We start from the raw sequence: 19,196 nt of genomic DNA on the forward strand, positions 1-19,196 counted from the left end.
TGAAAATGTTGCTGCACCTGGCCACAGCAATTCAGCAGTTCCTTGGAAGCCTGCTTTTGCAATTTCTCTTGGACTTGAGGGAGACTATTTGTTTCTATGAAAAGGATCATTCAGTGCCCTCCTTGCCTTCTCCTACCTGTACTAGATGGAAGCACAATTTAATGTGTTCCAGCCCAGTCTACAAGGGTGCAGTTTCTCTTTTACATGGGCCCAGGTACATGAAAATGCATGTGAAACTAAGCCATGGAGATATGTAAAGAATCCCCATAACCAAAAGATATTTTTCCTAAGCATAAACACATACTGTGATCCCAGCTCAGGGGAAAAATAAAAATCTCACCCTTATTTTGCCCCCACATTATGAAAGAAAAGTTTGTTAAAAAACAAACAACAACAACAATCTGCCCAGTTAAGACATTTACCTCATATGGTTTTGCAGCCACCACATCACCAATCATCCTAAGGAAAAACAGAAAAAAAAAAAGAAAACAACAAGAAATGACAAGTCTATCATTTGCCCTTACAATAATTAGCAAAACAAGCTGGTTTAATATAAGGTGTCACCAAATGGATAGAACAAGCCCCCAGGTTTCCTGCTTCCTACACCTCTGTCCCACCTCTTTGAGGATATTTTCCTTGGGAAATACAGCCTTGTTGTTCTTCTCTTGTATCCAGACTCCATTTTTTTCATTCAATGGCTGCTATTGATACAACCCTTTTTAAAATCATCTCCTCATCATCATACTCCCAAATCCTGCACTCTTTAATGGTGGGAACTTCTGCTTCTCGGATCTGAGGGATCTAGTTACCACTTGAATACTAGCTGGAGGCCATCTGAAGAGCCATGACTCTCTACCATGGATGTGTCTGTGTCACATATGGTAGACTACAAAAGAAAATAGGTCCTAGAAATGGGCCTATATTGCTGGTTATGGGAAAAGACAGAGCATGGGATGTGGGTGCAACACCTGACCTTTTCCTTTATGTGCCTCACCAGCAGAAGAGAAGGCTTTACAGAGGAGATACGCACTGCGTTTTAGCCTGTTTCTCAGAAAAAACTCGCAGGCAGAACTCTCCATTTTTGTAAGGCTCAAAAGTGGACGGCACAATGAGGTACTCTCCCCGGGGCAACTTCATGCGGCTGGAGACTTCACGCAGGTTGACATAAGGATCAGACCGGGCTGCCGGTTGGTTCCTTGCGAAGAAAGCACGGTTCGCATGAATATCCGTGTTATTTTCCAGCTGTGGGAAATGCGTTTTTGTTAGAAACCATTTGACAATTCACTGGTAATCCAGCTGCCCTATTTCAATCTCAGTGCTTTAAAGCTATCTCAAGTTTTTTCTTAGCATAAAATAATAAATCCATGACCAATAGCGTAAAAGATAACCACCAGCATTCTGTCATGGGAAACAGTCAGGCAGATAATTAGAAGGGGAAAGTATCTTCCTTTACAAAGATTATCTTTTCACATGCTTCTTTACAGTCTGTGATATAAAATAAATAAAAAGATCATAATGTGTGCTCATATCTGGTCAAACTAGTACCTGCTATACTTAAGTTGTCCATGTATTGAGCATTTTTTGCTTTCACAAGCTGCTCGTGAACAAATTTAAATTTCGGAATGATTTTGAGCAATTTATGATATGGGATAGATCTCCTAATAGCATAGGACTTGTAGTCTCCGAGTTATTCAAACAGACAGAAAATAATAGTAAACAGAACACAGTAGTAGTCACAACAGTGAGACTTTTGGGCCCACATTAGATGATTTACCCAACTTCTATTAGTAATACTAAAGGTATTCCTCTGGATTATGTGGAAAATAGTACTTAACTTTTCCTTAATACCAATGTATTATTAAACAAGTGAAACATTGCATAGCTCACAAAACAAAACACCAATGTAACAAGAAAGAGTAGTGTAAGAATAACATCTCTACTTTAAACCTCCTATTCATGACTTTTGCTCTACAGGTATGTCTTTCAAAAAGTGTGATTCAATGATCCACAAAAGCGTGGCTGACACAGGATGGGGAACATTGCATATGGATAAGATTTCTGGCTGTCTAAGATCAGAGCATACAAAGATGTTATCAAACATTTTATAATTATTCAGTTTTTCTGTTGTAAACTGTAGAAAAGTATGGGGGGTTTTCCTCTTTTGTTCTGAAGATAAGGTTGGATTTGGTATTTATTCAACAACCCCATCCTTTCTCCCCACTCAGTCTTAAACTAAATGGGACTGCAAAGATTAAGAAGCCAGATCCATATCTTTTTCAATATATAAAGTTAATTTTCCCTTTGCATCTGCAAGGCTGTTAAAAGACACAGTTAATTGTTACATGACCACACATTCATTTACTGAGAGAGAAGAAAAGGGCTGAAAAGCCAAGGAAAAACTGGCAGTGCAGGCTGCTGGACCTCAGTAATGAGTATTGGCTGTTCCTACTGCCAGACAACCCTGGGGTCTCTTTCTTCAGGAATGAAAAGTCTCTTTACCTCAGTATTGACATCTGGGAGGATTAGGAAAGGTTGAGTGGGGTTTGTTCATTACCAGGAGCCCCAGCTCAGAACTACAAAAGGAATGGATCCACAGAGTTTGCCATTTCTTTGGAACAACATTAGCTACATTTTCTTGATTTTAGAGTGCAGAGACCTTGTTTTGCCTTCACCTGTACCAAACAGACAAATTCTGACCTCTGTTATACAAACTTAGTGGAAGCTAAATTTCAACAAGTATAAATGAAGTCAAGACTGGGACTCAGATGTCTGTAATAAAGGCCTTGTGCCCCAGTCCCTTGGAAATGGTATTCAGAACTCGAGAGATTGGTCCCATGATCCAAGAACAAAGCTCTCTAGAAGAGCTGTCATTAGTAAGGAAGAAGTCTTCCTGGTAGCTAAATTCTCCAGTGCAACAGGAGGTGCCCATGTGGAGGCTAGAAGTCTTCAGCAGAGACTACATACCTCCTGAGGAATCTGAAAGGAAGAGAAAGAGATGATGTTAAATGGCTGCTACATACACACATCTATCATTAGGGGAAAAAAAAAAATCAGCTACAGCCTCCTTCAGACACTTTTTTTTCATTTTCTTTTACAACCACATATTGTAGTATCAGTTATACATGAAGTTCTAGTTTGTGCTAGAGCTGTTCCAAAGGAAAAACAGGATCTTCATCCAGAGGAATCTATACAACATTTAATTGCTTTTCTCCTGATATGGTGTTGTGAACGATACTATTGGTTGGAAATATTTGGGTAAGCCTTTAAATGTTCAGTCAGGAAAGTAAACAGGTTAGCCCCACTTTGATAACCAAAAACAAACTGAGAGTTTATTACAGCAGACCTAAAATCTACTAGTCTACTGTTACTGGAATATGATGAAAATATAAGGCTACCATCACTAGCAATCAGCCTGAGGATGATGAGATAGTTGTAAGGCAATTATAACAAGTAACAAATGTCAAGATTTGGCCCTTCCTAAATTAACTAAATTGCTATGTTAATTTGTACCTCCAAATATAAGGTTAGTTTTCCAAAAGCAGTTAGTTGTCTTGAGAGCACAGATTCCAGTGACAACCAAAGAGAGTGTCCTCCCAAGTCCCAAAAGAGCTTTTGAAAATATCGCCCATACAGTGATTCTGGGGCCTGAGATGGCCCCTTGAGACCTCAGGTCTTGTTCCTTATAACCAACATACTAGAAGGCCTGGAGCTCGGTGATGGGCACACTTACAGTTATTGTCAGCAGGCAGTTTGAGCTACATGACTTACAAAAGCTCTGCAGGGCAGGTAGACTTGAGCATATATCTTTTCACCTTCTCCTGCAGAGAGATCTGCTTTAGGTCACTACCCATGCTGTCCTAACTGGACCTCCTCAGCCACAGCATCAGCTGCAATGGTGCAAATCTGCAACAGTGCGTGACCCAAGTAACTTGGATCATAGCTGGATGTCTACTTCAGATGACTTAGCAGCCATGTCTTTCAAAAGAAAGTCTTCACCTTGTTAAGAGTCACCAAGTCTACCCTACTATGGAAAAGATCACAGAGGAGGCAGATGGGATGAAATAGATGTAAAGCACAAAAGCTCTGCTAACTTCTCTAGGGTCGTACTCAGTGATATGAGCAGACAAACATCCTTAATGTGCAAATTCAGGATGCCAATAGGCCAGGGTGCTTGGCACCACACAGATGGTAACTCAGAAATGTGCTCGGTGAGACCCATTTGTGTATGCAGACACTTCGGCACTAGGGAAAACCTTTGCTAGTTTTGAACCATCCTGCACATGATATATTAGCAGAAGTCAGCCATTCCCATCTGCTCCCACCTGTGCTGGTTAATTATCTTCATCCAGTGGAATCTATACAACATTTAATTGCTTTTCTCCAGATATGATATTGGGAATGGTAATACTGGGTGGAAATTTTTATATTTGCTTCTGTCCCCTCACATCACAGAAATTAGAGGTGACACTAGATTTTTTCCCTACATTGTATTTTTAGAGACAGAAGCAACACTGGGAGAATCAGGAAAAAAAAAATTTGCTGAACCTGAACAATAGCATGGTAGACAATGAATCAAAACAATTTTCAAATGCAAGGGAAAAATAATAAAAAAAAGAAAGTGACTACTGAGCAGTAACGATAGGCTGTAATCAGAAACACTTATCTGGAATTGCCAGACACCCTGAGCCTGCCCCCATTCAGATTTTTTAAGAGAAGGCTCTCAATGAGACTGTTGCTAAATTATTGCCTCTAGTTTTACACTGCTCTCCTGTTAAAGTGGGACAAAAATTGAGCCTAAATTTATCTGAATCTTCCCATATTATGTGGGTCAGGAAGAAATGAGAGAAGGCTTTGAATCATCTTGCAAAATCCAGTTCTTATTGAAATGTATTGCTGAATGTCAAGATGTAGCACATTGCTAATTTTTTCCAGCGTAACAGAACAGGGAATAAAGCCCTTAATCAGGAACAAACTTTACCTGATAGATCGAATAACCAATACTAAGCAGAGATTCTCCCATTTTCTTCTGTCTCCTGCGGTTCTTCTGCATCAAGCCCACCAGTACAGTACAGCATGGCTCATTCAAACTCCCTTCGTGGTCATCATCTGGTTCGTCCAACCGGATTTTGAATTGGGGATTGGTCCAGTACGTTGCTAAGAATTCCCAAGGCGAGACAAAGAGGAGGAGATTTTGCTGTCATTGTAGCCAAGATGGCTGTCACTGGAATTACAGAGAATATCTCATTGGAAGGACTTTTGCCTGGAGTTTTTCCAGTCCTTTCCATTACGTTTTATGTTTTCACAGCTATGCTGAATATCAATTGGAGCCATGGCAAATGAAAGCGCCAAGGTATTTCCTGCGGAGTAATGACCAACAGGGAGGAGCTGATATTGTTCATTCCAGCCAGTCATTTATCTCCAGGAAATGTCCTTGGCTGAGGCTGTTATTGTTGCAAGAGGACCAAATGCCAGACAGCCTCTCCAGAGGTCTAACCTGAAAATGAATGGGAAACAACACTGCCACTGAACTGTGACACTGTCCTGGCCTACCCAACCCTTCAGAGGATTACTCCAGTAGCAAAAGCCACGTAAGCAGGAAAAGTAGACAGAGAAAAAAAACAAATACAGCCATGAATTAACTGCTTAGTGGGTTGGTAATCCCTGCCGAGGAAATAGGTGTGAATTAGATCTTGGTTCAGGCTGCCAAGCTTTTGTTTATTATCTAAACCCTGCAGAAAGAGCTGCACCTCCAAGCCCTCCCCACCGAAGCCCCCTCCGGTTCACAAGCATTTATTTTGATTCTTGTGTTTGTATTCCATCAAGTGCCCACTTGTCTGGGTCTCCACCTTGGTAGTTCTGGCAGCCCCCAGCAGTCGAACCCCGTCTCCACTGTCCATTAAACAGGGTCAGGTCCCATTTATTGACCTCGTTGCTTGTCAGTGTGTCGGGAGTCAAGTTGCAGATCTCAAGGCGGGTGAACTGCCTTTGAAAATCCGAAAATGCCATCCTGGTGCACAAAAAGACCAGGGTTAGTCCATCAGCCTGCAACAGTCAAGGCGAGTGCAAATGGATGTCTCTCCCAACAGGGCAGCAAACGTCGGTACTACGGAGCTGCCCAAAACCCCATTTAATTGAACTCTGAATCTTGGAACTGGCTTTTGGGAAACAAAATTTCCCACTCCTTGAAAGAGCTGTATCTCCTGGAGGCAGTTGTTCTCAACGGCTGTTACACATTATGGGCTCAGTCATACCATTTTTTGTCATCCCCAGCCGTGGGCAAACCCTCATGGATCATACTTCATAAGTAAATTCACTAAAATTGGTGGAAGAAAATGTGCAAGGAGATGCCATTTAATGGGAGTAAGAGTTGGCCCTTATGAAAAAGTCACTCTGTAGAAAAACAGTCTCGGTTCATGTTTTGCTTTAATTCTATTGTTAATGTTTGTTTTTACCATTCCTAGTAGGTTTGTATGAGTAACAGACCTTGATCACTTCATGCCGCAAGCAGAGGTCTGTTCTCATTTCTCAGTGCCTTATGACCCATATAGCTGATTGCACTGGAAGACAGTGGGTGTTTATCTTTCCAGTCTAGGACAGAGTGACATGGATTCACTACTGATCCATATAATCAGCTAACTGGGATGGGCTTTCCATTAGGTTTCGGTAAACAGACTCTTCCCAAGCTGGTAATCTAAACTTTTTCATTAATGCGTAGCATTTAGGCAAAAAACACAGACCTCAAAATATAGAGCAGCTGAGGTTCATTCTTGCCACCTCATTAATTTTATTACCATCTGTTCTCTGTATTTTGGATAAGCACTGAGTTATGCAAGCTCTAATAAAAGGTAATATTTGAATGGGAAGGGAGATAAACAAGAGGCTAACAACATACACATGTCATTATTAACCCCCTCAGTGCTGGCAGTTTCTTTCCATCCAACTGAAAAGACTGCTTAAAAAGCATACGTGCACATAAAATGCCCAAAAGATTAACCTAACTCAATGATTCTCACCAAAACTCTCCATCATCTACTTGCTTATCCAGCGCCTCTTTTTGTTTGGGATCAACATAATTCCATTCAGGAGCACTGCAGACAAAGCACAAAAGCAAGCTGTTCAGTTGTATTTTATTCTGCAAGATCAGAGAGTTAGGCTCTGTCTTTGGTTACAGCTGATAAAGGAGTGTGTATTTCTTCAACAACTAGACCTTCTGCCCCTCCCAATGGCAGTACACATTGCAACCTGACTACACAGGGCTGGAATCAGTCTGCAACAGTATTTGCAACAAATAAGCCTTAAATTGAATCATCACTGCCAGGTGCCAGAATGTACAAATATTGCAGACTGGCTGGATTAGGTAACATGCAGCCTGAAAGTCGGGCAGAGCTTCTCCATTGTAAGATCTGTTGGGATGCCTGATAGTGTCCCTAGGGAAAGGATGTAAGCCCCGCTGTTGGGGTCACCAAAGAACAAGAAAGCAAAAAGGTGGGATTAGAAGATGTACTGCCGAAAACGGCATTGCTCCTTTCCCATTCTGATGTTACGGTGCAGCAAGCTGGATTCTGCTCTGATCTGCTCCCACGTGACGGTGCAGTTCTGCACCTGCCTCAGCAGGGTTGTCCCATGGTAAAACAGGTGCAAGAAAATCGGGATATAGCACGTGTGCGTGCCTGAAGCACCTTATCCTGGGGCTGAGCAAAGCAGCTCTGATAAAGGTAAGAATAATTCTAATGTTTATCTCTGCTTTCTATCCGTAAGTGTTATACAACATCAGCACCGGTACTACAGTCAGTCAGAACAGGAAACTGAAATCTCAAAGTATTGCATGAAAAAACATCACGGCCCAAATGAAAGTAAAATTTATGCCATTCTAAATATAAAAATAAAAGAGGTGTTGTCACTGCCATTCTCATGAGATTCCAAGGTAGTTGAAGGCCAGATCGTTTCTGATAGATTTTCAAACTTCTGGGTCCTTAGCTTAGTCAACACCCCCATTTTTTCAAGATTCTCCAGTAAAAACCAAATACTGGTCTGATTTAGAGCACAGCAACCTTAGAGTTGAAGCAGAGGCACAATGGTTTAGCCCTGCTGTATTTCCCGGGAATGGAATTGGTTTGCGTATCATACTAAGGTCCTGGCACCATCAGTAGGATCAATCTGAAAAAAGTCAGATTGTAAAATAACATGGATATGGCTTGCATTGGGCTGCTCACAATTAAAACGTGGGCTGTTCTCTCTTAGAAAGCTCTGCCTGAAGCAGGGAAGAATGTCCACTGGGCAGAGCGGATCAATATCTAACCTTGCTAATAAATTAATAGTGTTTTATTCCAACTGATTTAGTATCTCTCCTAAATGTGCTTTGTGATTGGATTAACTGCATAGTCCCAATTTAATTTTTGAAAGATACCAAAATACACTGAAGAGAGAGAAGCAGGGGCATATAAAAACCTACTTATCACTCCAAGCTCCAGTCCATTCCACTTCACCCCAGGGATTTCTAAGCCTCATTAGTTTCTCTGGCCGTCCTCGGTAATATACCTAAAAGATCCACAACAAACAGAGCCTGAGCACTTCCATTATTCCAATCATCACAGGGCAATTGCTTTTCAGACAGGATAAAACACGATTTGTACTTGAGTGATGCAGTCTATTACAATTTGCAATAGTTAAAAGACACCTGGATACTTTCCACCCTTATTTTACATTATCCTGTGCCACCAAGTGAGCCATTAGCTGCAGCACTCACCATTTCATATAATGACAGCAACCTGCAAGGAAAAACATCAGCTACAAAAAGCAGAATATCTACATCCTCAAAAGCAGGGGACGTCGCACAACACAGCAAGGTTGGGAAGAGGTTATTTGGCATGGACACCTCTGTAATGATTCCAGTTTCAGAGAAGCACGAGTATCTAGGGCTCACTGTGAAGGCGAGACTAACAGAGGAGTTCATGAAAGAGGCTTTTACTCCTTTCCCATTAGCGCTGATTGGCAAAGTACACACTCCCACCTCGTGCAGCAGGAACACATGAAGAAACAGCTGCCTCCTCTCCTGTTTCTCCTTTCCGTACCCTCCATTTCAGTAACAGCTTGGCCCACCTTTACGTTTTGTATTCCAGTCTGTTGGTACAACACAAGGTGCAGACTGCACAGTATACTCTATATAACTACCTATATACTCTATATACTCTACTTATAAGTACAGAGCTTTCAACCTGGCTAAGTACTACAGATACGTTCTTTTTCTGTAAGAGGGTGCATAAGGTAGGAACATTTTTATTTGGTCAGTCACAGAAAGACATCAGAAAGTTGAGGGCACTGCAGTATTGCAGTCCCAAGCTGGTTTGTATGATGGCCTTGGAGAGGCTGGCTTACCTCTTCTGCTCCAGTGATAGAGTAAGCGTGCCCCTTTACCAGTTTCAAGCTTGTGATTGCTTCTATTTCAGCTGCAGTAGTTATCTGGGGCAATAAAAGGATACACATTTAGGACTATATATTGTGTACGAATACAGTTTTCATGAGCAAATTAATACGGGGGAAGATACCCAAAGTGGTATGCACAATGAATATCAATATTCTTGATGCAAAGTGTATTAAATAGAGGCAAGATCCACAGCAAAAGTTCACCTCCACAGTTTCATGCCCCTAAATATGCAGTCCTAGCCCAGCAGAGATTCAAGAATGTACAGTGAAATCTAAGTTTAAATCCAGTTCCCAGCTCAGGTAGCAGATCCAGTCACCTGCAAAGACGTGTTCACGTGGATTCAGCTCTAGCCTGCCTCAGTTGAGATCCAGCATATCAAAATTTCAAATCTGGTAATCCTATATGCCATGAACCAGGATTTCAAACAAGATAATGAAACGAGATCTGAAAGATGGGGAGTTTCCAAAACATGTACAAACATCATCTGTAACTTGAGAGAATTTGTATTACAGGTGTCAATAATCTTTAGGATTGAAAACCAAAGCCAGAATCAGACTACAGACCACAACAAAGTATCTCAAAGAGTTTGTCTCTGGCAGTCGTGTGTCTGGAGCTGAAATTACAGAGATTTTGAATGAGAAAAGATACTCAGAGAATGAAAACAGAGTTCAGGAATACCAGTCCCCAGTTCATGGCTCAAAGTATTATCACAGACTGTCTTGTACAAAGGGAGGCATGACAAGAGTTGGTTATTTAGAACCTCATCCAAAGTTTTTTATAATTGAAATCAATAGAAGTCTCCCATTAATTGTAGTATGCTTTTAATTCAGACCTTTCTACCTATGTCTAACATTGGTCCAAGCTTTTGTTTCCATATGGACCAGAGCCCTGAGAAGAGGAGCAAGGAGAGTAAAGCGGCGGCAGTCTCTTACATCGATGGAACAGCCAAGCAATGACCCAGCTCTCAGAGCCTTCTGGATGATTTGGTACAGGTTTGAAGGAGCCCTCCGCAGCTCATAGGACTCAGAGATGCCTCCAGTAAAATCCTCAAAGGCCTCCATAGTGGAACCTCCTGTGAGAGCTTCGTAAGAGCCATTCAACCTATAGGGGAGATGACAAGAGCTATATAAGGGGCCATCTCCACTTGTAAGCATTGGCACTGCAGAAAGAAGGGTTCATAATTTAGTATCCCTCTGTCTGTGTGATCATCAGTGTGACCTGGGGCACCAAAAGTAAAGTCCCTTGAAACAGACGGTTGGCAATACCCTTTATGGACCTAGAGGAAACCGTAAATAATGGGTGGAACAGAGCCTGCATTTGGGTGAAGTGCATTGTGTCTAACACCACAACCACCTGGGCAGTCAACTTCTGCAAACCCAGGAGCACTGCCTCCTGCTTAGCCACCGTACTTGGCATAGGCTTTCTCCAGCAGTGCGCTCCAGAACTCATTGCCTTCCTCCGAGTGCACGAAGAGCAGTTTCCCATTCTTGGTGGGCAGCCTGTCGTCCACCACAACGTCCATCCACTCCCCGTACTGCCAGAACTAATGAAAAGAAGAAAGGAAAAGATAATGAGGGCTGGTGTGCACATAACAGCTCCACACTACCATCTTCCTACCCCTTCACCTGTCATCAGTGCCCCCTGGATAAGTGACTGTAAGGTTTCATTCCCATGTTGGATTCCTCTCCCTTGTAATAGAGGCAAACTCTTCCCAGCCCTGTGAAGCACTGAGCAGGCTTCTTAATGCTGAATTAAATTTTGCTGATAGGTAATATTAACAGCAGCTTGTTGCACATAACATCTGGAACACTGTCTGTGCTCCATGCAGAGCTTACATGGTAGAGAGTCCAGAAAGCTAGCGTGTAGATGGGATACTCTAAAGTCTCTTTTCTTGTCTACTCTTTTAAGGCCCAATCCACTGGAAAAAAAAAAAAAAAAAACACAACAAAAAATGCCCCTGTAAAAATGCTGCAAGGAGAGGTCACCCAAAGGGGAAGTACTCAATAGTACTGATCCCTTCTGAAAATACTGGCAAATGTGTGAAACATTGCTAATGATAATTTTTTGCCTGAACACTAGAAATATTTACTCCAGAATTTGATGCAGTCCTGAAAGGAAAGAAGATAATTCACACAATAACCCCTCTGCTGAGATGAGCTGGTGGAAGGGATAGGTATGTGCTCTATAACATCTGTCCTCACCGAAACACCTCCTTTAGCTTGGCGGAGTGAATCCGTACTGCTCACACCTGAGCCTAACCTCTAGTCAAAGCAGGCTGGCTCAGTTCCGACACACTAGGTCTGCAGGCAAGGAAATCCAGACAAAGGCGCAGGGAGGGAAGGGAAGGAGGAGAAACCACATCAGCCTGAATTCACTCTCGACAGTCAGCAGCAGCAGAGCTTGGCTTGACTCACACGGCGTGATGGTTTGGCTCAGTTTACAAAACCTGTATAACTCACCAGAGCCCTATCAGCTGTAAGGCAGCAGAACCGAACCAGTGAGCAGGTGTCACTTAATGTTATTTAACCCCATTCTTCTTTTCTTCCGCCCTTCCCCCCCCACCAATTTCACTTACACACTGTAATTCTTTAATATTTAGCCTGTGCCAAACACAAAAAAGCTGCTTTTAGCTAAATACTAGCATTTGCCTCTTTTATTCTCAATACTCTGATCATATAGGTACCTGGAAATGAAAGATCCCAGCATAGTCCTTCTGGAAACTCTGAGCCTTGGGAACAACGCGGTACAGAATATCTGGATTCAGAGTGAGAGATGCAATGGCAGCTAGGAGCCAGCAATCACCTAAAAACACATACGTTACAAGGCAGAAAAGTTAATTAACAAATAGGGGTCTGCCAAACTGATCCTTACACCATTATGTCATGCTCCCATCTAGACTAAAATGACAGCATTAACTGCTTTGCAAGGTCCTGCCAGACTCAGTATTGGTTCAGCAATCCATTCTTGTTTTGTTGTGTTATTTATCTCTTTTGCTTATTTTCCACTCACCCAGACCGCACAGGTATCTTGGGGCCTCTGAGTCTGATTACAGTGGTAATTTCTATTGTCTAGTTTTGACTTTGCTATTTTGTTTTTTTAATGAAGCTGTGAAAGCAGGCTGCTTTATCTAAGCTTGTTAATGCCCTCACGAGACCAAGAACATAGCCAGAGAGAGAAGGCATTTGAGGTATGTGGGTTGCAAAGCCTGGCTGGGCAGTACAGAGTTAATGACCTGTGGCACTTTAACTAGACCCAAGCCACCACACTTGGGAGAGGCAAGAGCTTAGAAAGTGTCCAGAACAGGGAAAAAACTCTGGGTTGATAGAATGGTGGTGGGACCTCCATTCCTATCTTTTAGAGAAGATTTGATGGATAGCAGAAACATTTTGGTGGCTATTCCTTCTTAGCCCTTTCTCTGAAGGTCTGAATTTGAACCAGCACTTAGGGCTATTGCTACAGATATGCCCACGAGTCTAATGGAAACGGAAGTCTCCTGGGAACTCTGCAAGGAGGTGAGTCCTTTCTCTGGTCCACTCCTTATCCTGGAAAGGATGGGCATGCCCAGCCCTCGCTGGAGGCTGGGTGTCTCACAGCTCAAGCTGTTTGCTGGGTTACCTGCTCGTTGTGGGTTGGAGGTTGGGTAAGTGGAAGCCTCTATCACACCGAAGGTGGCGTGCGTGGGAAGCTCAGTGACTCATGGGTTTCTTACAGTATTTGGATACTGCAAACAGTAGGAAGAACTTTTGTGGTTCTGTGTTATTTCTGAGGTGTGCAGAAAGTCTAGGAAAACAAAGCTGCTCTGAAGGTACTAACATTTTCCTGGTTCCCTGTGGATTATCTGTGCCAAGACATAGTTTCTTTGTGCAGGTGCATATTCTGCAGAAGGAATTGGCATAACAGCTCTTGCTTCAGTGGAAAGAAACTAATGGAGTAACCAAGGAAAGAGTTTAATCTGTAGCATGATTTAATATCTTAGAGCAGCAGTTACCTCTTTATATTGACTTGGGCTTTATGATTTCATGCCATGATGAATATAATTGTAAAGGTAAGATACAGGGACTTGCCTGGTGCTGTGTGCTCCCTGCACCCCATTGGGAGGTACCCAGATGCCTCCTAAGAGCTGAGCAAGAAACAGCTCTTCCCAGTTAGGCAAGCGGTGACTTGAGAAACACCTATGAAGAAGTGCCCCTGGTGTGATAACCTGTAACCACCCGAGCTGGCTGATCTGATATGGGTGCAAAACCGTGATCCACCCAGCGTGCCAGCCCAGGCATTTCCAATGAGGAGGGAAAACCTACTATTAGTATGTGAGGTGCCACTTGAGCCTTCCTTGAGGATTTCTCTGTCATCCTGGCTGCCATGTCCAGGAAAGAGCATTCAAGCTAGAAGGGGGTAGAAAATGGTTGGATTACCTGCTTCTCCCCATCCACCTGCATTTCTTAGGAGAAGAGGTTAAAAAAAACTTGTCCTGCTCGTCCTATGCAAGTGAAGTTTGAAGAGGAAGTGTGAGGCAGGTTAAATGCTACTTTGCAGAAAAGCTGTTTGAGCCAAGAGCTCTTACTTGAAAGGTAAGATTTCCCTTGCAGAAGAGAAATAAATTAAAATAGAAGGGTTGTGAGATGTTTAAACTGGAAATAGGAAAAAGTTGCTGCTGTGCATATAGAAGAGAGAGTCCAAAAGCCTCAGCCTCTAGAAAAACTATGAGCAAAAACCTTCACAAGTTCATCTTCAACCTAGCTCTTTTAAAAATTATTTTGCATTCCTGTGGAAAAGGGCTCAACTCACTGGCCTGGAAGGTTCCTCCCAGCCGTAGGTACCTATGTATAAAATGAGCAAAACTGGGAGAGCACAAGGCAGGGGAAAAAAAGGCTTTAAGAACTTCCTCTTCCAAGAAAATGTAGATGCAGGAAAAAATGAGACTGAGAACACTCGGACCTGCTTTGTATCTATTTCTTTGAAGCTTTCCTTGGCACAAGTGTATGCCTTATGCTATTATAACTTCTGCTTTTGCTTAGAGAGGTAGAAATAATAGTGATAAGTCTGGGGAATGACTCTTCAGAGGAGGAAGATGAAAAGCCTTATAGTTAGAATTGAAGCCCTCATTTTTTAAACTACTCCAGATTTTCTTGCTGCCCTGGCTGTTCCTGGCATGCTGTGAAGCACAGAAGACTATTTCTGAAAAGGTGGCAGGGTGGGGGTCCTGGTGTCCCTGTTGTGTCCCACCACCCCCAGTGATACCAGAGAGGGTCTGTAGCAGTGACGAGTTGGTGCTTTTCCCAGTGTGCAACATCTGGAAGGGTTTCCCCTTCCTGGTCTAGGCCAGGTTTTTACAGCCAGTGAAGGGGAAACTACTCTGGGTTTTGCTGAGGATGGTGTATGTTTGATGCACAATTAGGCAGAAGAATCAGTGAAATAAGAGGGGTTTCCTTAAATATGTTATTTACTTCCCTGACTCAGAACTAAACAATTTCAGAATCTCATCCCCATAAGATGCCAAATGCAGCGTGAAATCTTTTACAGCTATCTTACGGTATGAATTAACTTCTTAGCATCTGGGAGAGTGAGTGGCATTGGCATTGGCACTTCTGCCTCCCGCAAACACGCCATGCAATCTAACCTCCCCGGGAAGCATTAGGGGCAAGTCTGCTCAAAGCATGCACAGAAAGAATTGTATTGGAAGAATTGCAGTGGTGAACGTGGCCTTAAAAAAAGCTATGCCTGCCTTGAGCAATGCAGAGTCCTGTCTCTCAACTTTACTTGGGGGCCTAATGTCTTTGGCTAAGCTTGTGGCTGAACAAATATTAACCGTGCCCTCCAAAGGGAACCAGCTGGGAATTGGCTGCTGTGCAGTAACTTGATAAAAAGGAAGGTTTGCATGGGGTGCCTAGATGCAGATGGTTTGGGGCCATCTTTTATATACAAGTGACGTGTTACATTCAGGTTCTTGTGATATTGGCTTTAAGACAAATTAAAGAGGAAGCAGGAATCTGTCCATACCAAGGAGCTTCCAGGATGGAGCCTAAACTGCACAGGTTGCCTCTTATCTTCTTGTCTTCTTGTACACCACAATGGGATCCTGGCCTATTAATAAGGTTTCTCTGCCCTACTGGATAATGCATTACTAATTCTAAAAAAGTACAAGTTGACAGTACATGTTCCTTTTTTCAAAGTTCAACATCATTTTGCCGGCAGCAAACTTCAGAGTTTTGTTTGTGGTTGTGCCTACAGTATAGTGCAGCAGCACAAGCTCCTTAGAAAGGCACCTTATGTAGGACCACTCAAACTGGTCCTGATTCAGCTGCACGTTATGAGTCATCTTTCAACCTGTGAGGAAACTATTTGATTCCCTTCCTAAAAAGTGAATTTTTGGAGGGAGAGGAAATGAGGCCAACTGGCCAATTAATTAAATATTTGATTAGAATGTATTTCCAATACAGTTATAGTCAGAAAAATGACAATATCGAAAAGCATTTCTGCTCACTGTGTGCGTTTGAAGTTGTAGCCTTTTAGCTTATAAAAGGAAATTTAAAAAAAAAAAAAAAAAGTCTTCTCAGCATTAGCCCTGCAAGGCTAAATCACCTACAGGCACATACACTGCTTTCTTCACAGTCTCATATTTCATGAACAAAAGTTTCAGACAAGTGCCAATTACAGTGTTTACTGCTGCTGAATGTGCTAAAAAGAAGCCAGCTCAATTCCTGGATCTGAAATCATTTGTAATGTTGGTAAAGTCCAATTCTTTTTTTTTTTTTTTAATTTGAAATAAGCAATTCTGACCTTGAGCTTGTGGTGGAAAGGGTAAACGTGAAGCCTAGCTGTACCTAGCTTTGTGTGTGTACATATACATATATATGTACACACACACATGATCTTGGAGAATTACTTTGCCTATTAATGTACTTGAAATAAAATCACTCGCTGCTCACAGATGTACCGAGATGGCTCGTGTTCTCAGTGCTATGCAGGCGCCTCCTGGTTTTCAGAGATAATCGAATTCCTGCAGAGGATACCGAATCCTTGGTGACCTGGGAGCTGAGCGACTCCTCTATATTGATGATGTTTACCCAAGCGTGCTGCACTCACAGAGGCCATAAAATAAATGAGAAATTTGATTAGTTTCAGTTGCCACAGAGCAGTGCTCAGTTTCTGTTTAGCTACCATCAAAGTGTCTAGACGCAGAGCATCTAAAGTCTTCATTGACCTAAGGAAGGTGAGTTTAAGCCAAAAGTCCAAGTGTCTGGTTCCAAGATCTAACTGGACAGTACAGAGGCATTTCTGTCCTGACTGTACTCTGGCTTGTTGCTATTTCAGCAATGCCTGGTGTTCAGAAGGGATCCATATACAATGCTGTGGCTCTTGCTTCCCCGTTTGTCAAGCAGATTTGACTCTCAGCTTTAGTCTCTGCTGGAAGCCCTTCTTCAGAGTTCATAGTACCTGGGGCATCCTACCAGACATCAAGGAAGCACTGACCTGCTAGCTTTATAATTTCTGGCAGTGCAGGATGTTCCTGCTTCGAGATTTCTAAAGAAGGCTTCCTAAAGTTTTTTTATGGAAATGAATTAAGCTCTGCAGCTGTGTACAGAAAGGCAAAGGAGCACCCAGCAAAGGAACAGGCTTTCTTCCCTTTGGGGTCTCAGAGTTGTCAGTGAATGTATTTCTTGAGATCTAGGGGATCTGTCTCCTAGAACAAGGATCTCAAATACCCCTAGGCCCATAGGACTGAACATCAGAAGGGCCATATATTAATGTCTATAGCAAAATAAGTGAACGAACCAGTACTATTAAGCACTCTCCTGCCTACAGGAGCTCCAAAGGCTCCCTCAACAGGTATCAGATCTATCTCAGAGCTGTCAGGCTTTGATTTGTTCTCCAACCTACCCATAAACTTCTCAAATCCGCCTGTAAGACAAAACGTGCACAAAGCCCACATGGGGTGGGCTCCTCAGCTGGTATGAACTGGTGCATCTGCGTTGGCTTCAGGGGACTTCTCCAGCTGACAGCCCAGGCCAAGGGACCTACAGTGCCTGGAGTACCCTCTGAGCCTTCACAACAAAAGGCACCCCATGAATATAAATGGTGCGGATCTGGAAAGCTAATATTAAACTGAGAGGGTTTGAGTATATTTTATATTCTTTAAATTAAATTTATGCCACTTGCTTCTTAAAACCTTCTGCAAACAATTCTGGGGTTAACTTATTCAGATAGCTGCAAGAAAACTTCATAAGTCACCTTTAATAACTAAGACTATGTGATTTCATTTCAAGTTGTTACTAGGCTATCAAAAAGATATGGTTCAAAGAACATTTAAAATATTTCAAGTCTTTCAAGTTCCCATCAAACTTCCCAAGCTGATATTCATCTAGCTTACACTGTTGTCAAAGAAATAAGTTTAATGGAGTGAGACTAACTCTGTGTTTTCTTGTTCCTTTTGTTCATATAAACCCAGACCTGCAGTGTTATTTTTAAAAGAAAAGAAACATCTTAGAGAATATTATTAAAAATAGGCTCTGCTTCCCTAAAGGACTTGTTAACGGGTCACATACATGGCTTATGTAAATATGTAATCAGGGTCTGTTTCAATGGAAGTGTTTTACATGAGGGCTTTAGTAACAAGGGCTTTGATATTCAAGGTATTGGATCAAATACCAAAAAAACATAGTATGCCTCAGAGATGTAAAGCAAATACCTGAACGCTAAAAGAGAAGTCCCATGCCTATATTCTGAAGGGGTTTTTTGTGAAGGGTCAGTGTGTGTAGAAGCGATTATAAGCTGCCTTGCAGGAACAAATTGGATTATCTTTGATTATTTTTTCTTTGAGAGAGAGAGAAAAGGAAACTCCTAACAAAACCAGAATCGGATATTGGAGCTTTTCTTCTAGGTTTAGGGGTTGCTCTCAGGACCAGCACTTGGGGTACTGCCCACCGAAGGCTGGCTTGGGAAAGCCCAGAGGCAGGCACTGTCCCCAGATTCACAGGAGGATTTTGGGCCCAGTTTTGTTGTTTGATGAGTTTTGGCACTGCTCTCTAATGAAAGCCCATTTAGCACAAAGGACTGGGACTCCACAGAGACATTCAGGAGGTGGCAGAAATAAAAAGGGGCTCAGGGTATTTGCATTCAGTTTCTAGGCTTAACACAAATAATGCATTGACCTCTTCTAGTTTAAGAGCAGGTAATATTCTTCAGTCTTTTAGCTTGTAAACTGTCAAGGAAAATGAGGTTTTACTTCAGGCATATGATCTTCTTTTTTTTTATGCTATTATAGAAACTTCCCAAATTGGAGGTGACAAGAAATGTCACTTTTATTATTTATCCGAACCATTTTCCTAAAATACAGTAAGTGATTTCCCCACACTCTGTTCCAGCATCCACTGAATAAATATCCTGGAGCAAGTATATGATTGGGCATCTTATTTTTAGCATTTGGAGCACAGGCCCACACACCAGGGAATTTTTTAGCAATTGCTTTAATGGTGCTGTGTTTACAGGACCAGCATTGGTATTATTTATTGCCAATGACTTGCAGAAATTGTTTGAATCTCATTTGCACAATGGATGGGCTGGAAGACCAGTAAGGTCAGGAGTACTGCAGTAAGCAGCGCGGGAGGGAGAAAGGCTGATTTCTCTGTGTCTCATCTATCAAATTCTCATTACAGGAGTTTCAGCCTTCTCGCCTCTATATGTAGTCAGGAGAGGTTGCTGCTGCTGTCTTCTGGAGCTGGATCTTATCAGCGAGGCAGGCAGGGAGGAAGGCTGCTGCTGCAGCTATTCGAAG

The 19,196-nt window shown here is 42.3% G+C and overlaps 1 protein-coding gene across 1 annotated transcript in view; it reads right to left on the bottom strand.

Moving 5' to 3' along the window:
• Positions 1–19,196, bottom strand: part of CAPN8 (calpain 8) — a 30,549-nt gene that overhangs the window by 7,278 nt on the left and 4,075 nt on the right. Inside the window, exons 3-13 of the mRNA XM_072858408.1 lie at positions 12,108–12,226; positions 10,834–10,967; positions 10,357–10,525; positions 9,376–9,459; positions 8,453–8,538; positions 7,014–7,088; positions 5,847–6,007; positions 4,979–5,154; positions 2,965–2,976; positions 1,031–1,242; positions 423–459 (exon numbers count right to left, since the gene is read on the bottom strand). Of these exons, the coding sequence (XP_072714509.1) occupies positions 423–459; positions 1,031–1,242; positions 2,965–2,976; positions 4,979–5,154; positions 5,847–6,007; positions 7,014–7,088; positions 8,453–8,538; positions 9,376–9,459; positions 10,357–10,525; positions 10,834–10,967; positions 12,108–12,226 (1,265 nt within the window). The remainder of the gene's footprint in view (positions 1–422; positions 460–1,030; positions 1,243–2,964; positions 2,977–4,978; positions 5,155–5,846; positions 6,008–7,013; positions 7,089–8,452; positions 8,539–9,375; positions 9,460–10,356; positions 10,526–10,833; positions 10,968–12,107; positions 12,227–19,196) is intronic.

The sequence above is a fragment of the Ciconia boyciana genome, chromosome 3 (assembly GCF_034638445.1).
Source record: "Ciconia boyciana chromosome 3, ASM3463844v1, whole genome shotgun sequence".
In the NCBI taxonomy this organism is placed as follows: domain Eukaryota; kingdom Metazoa; phylum Chordata; class Aves; order Ciconiiformes; family Ciconiidae; genus Ciconia; species Ciconia boyciana.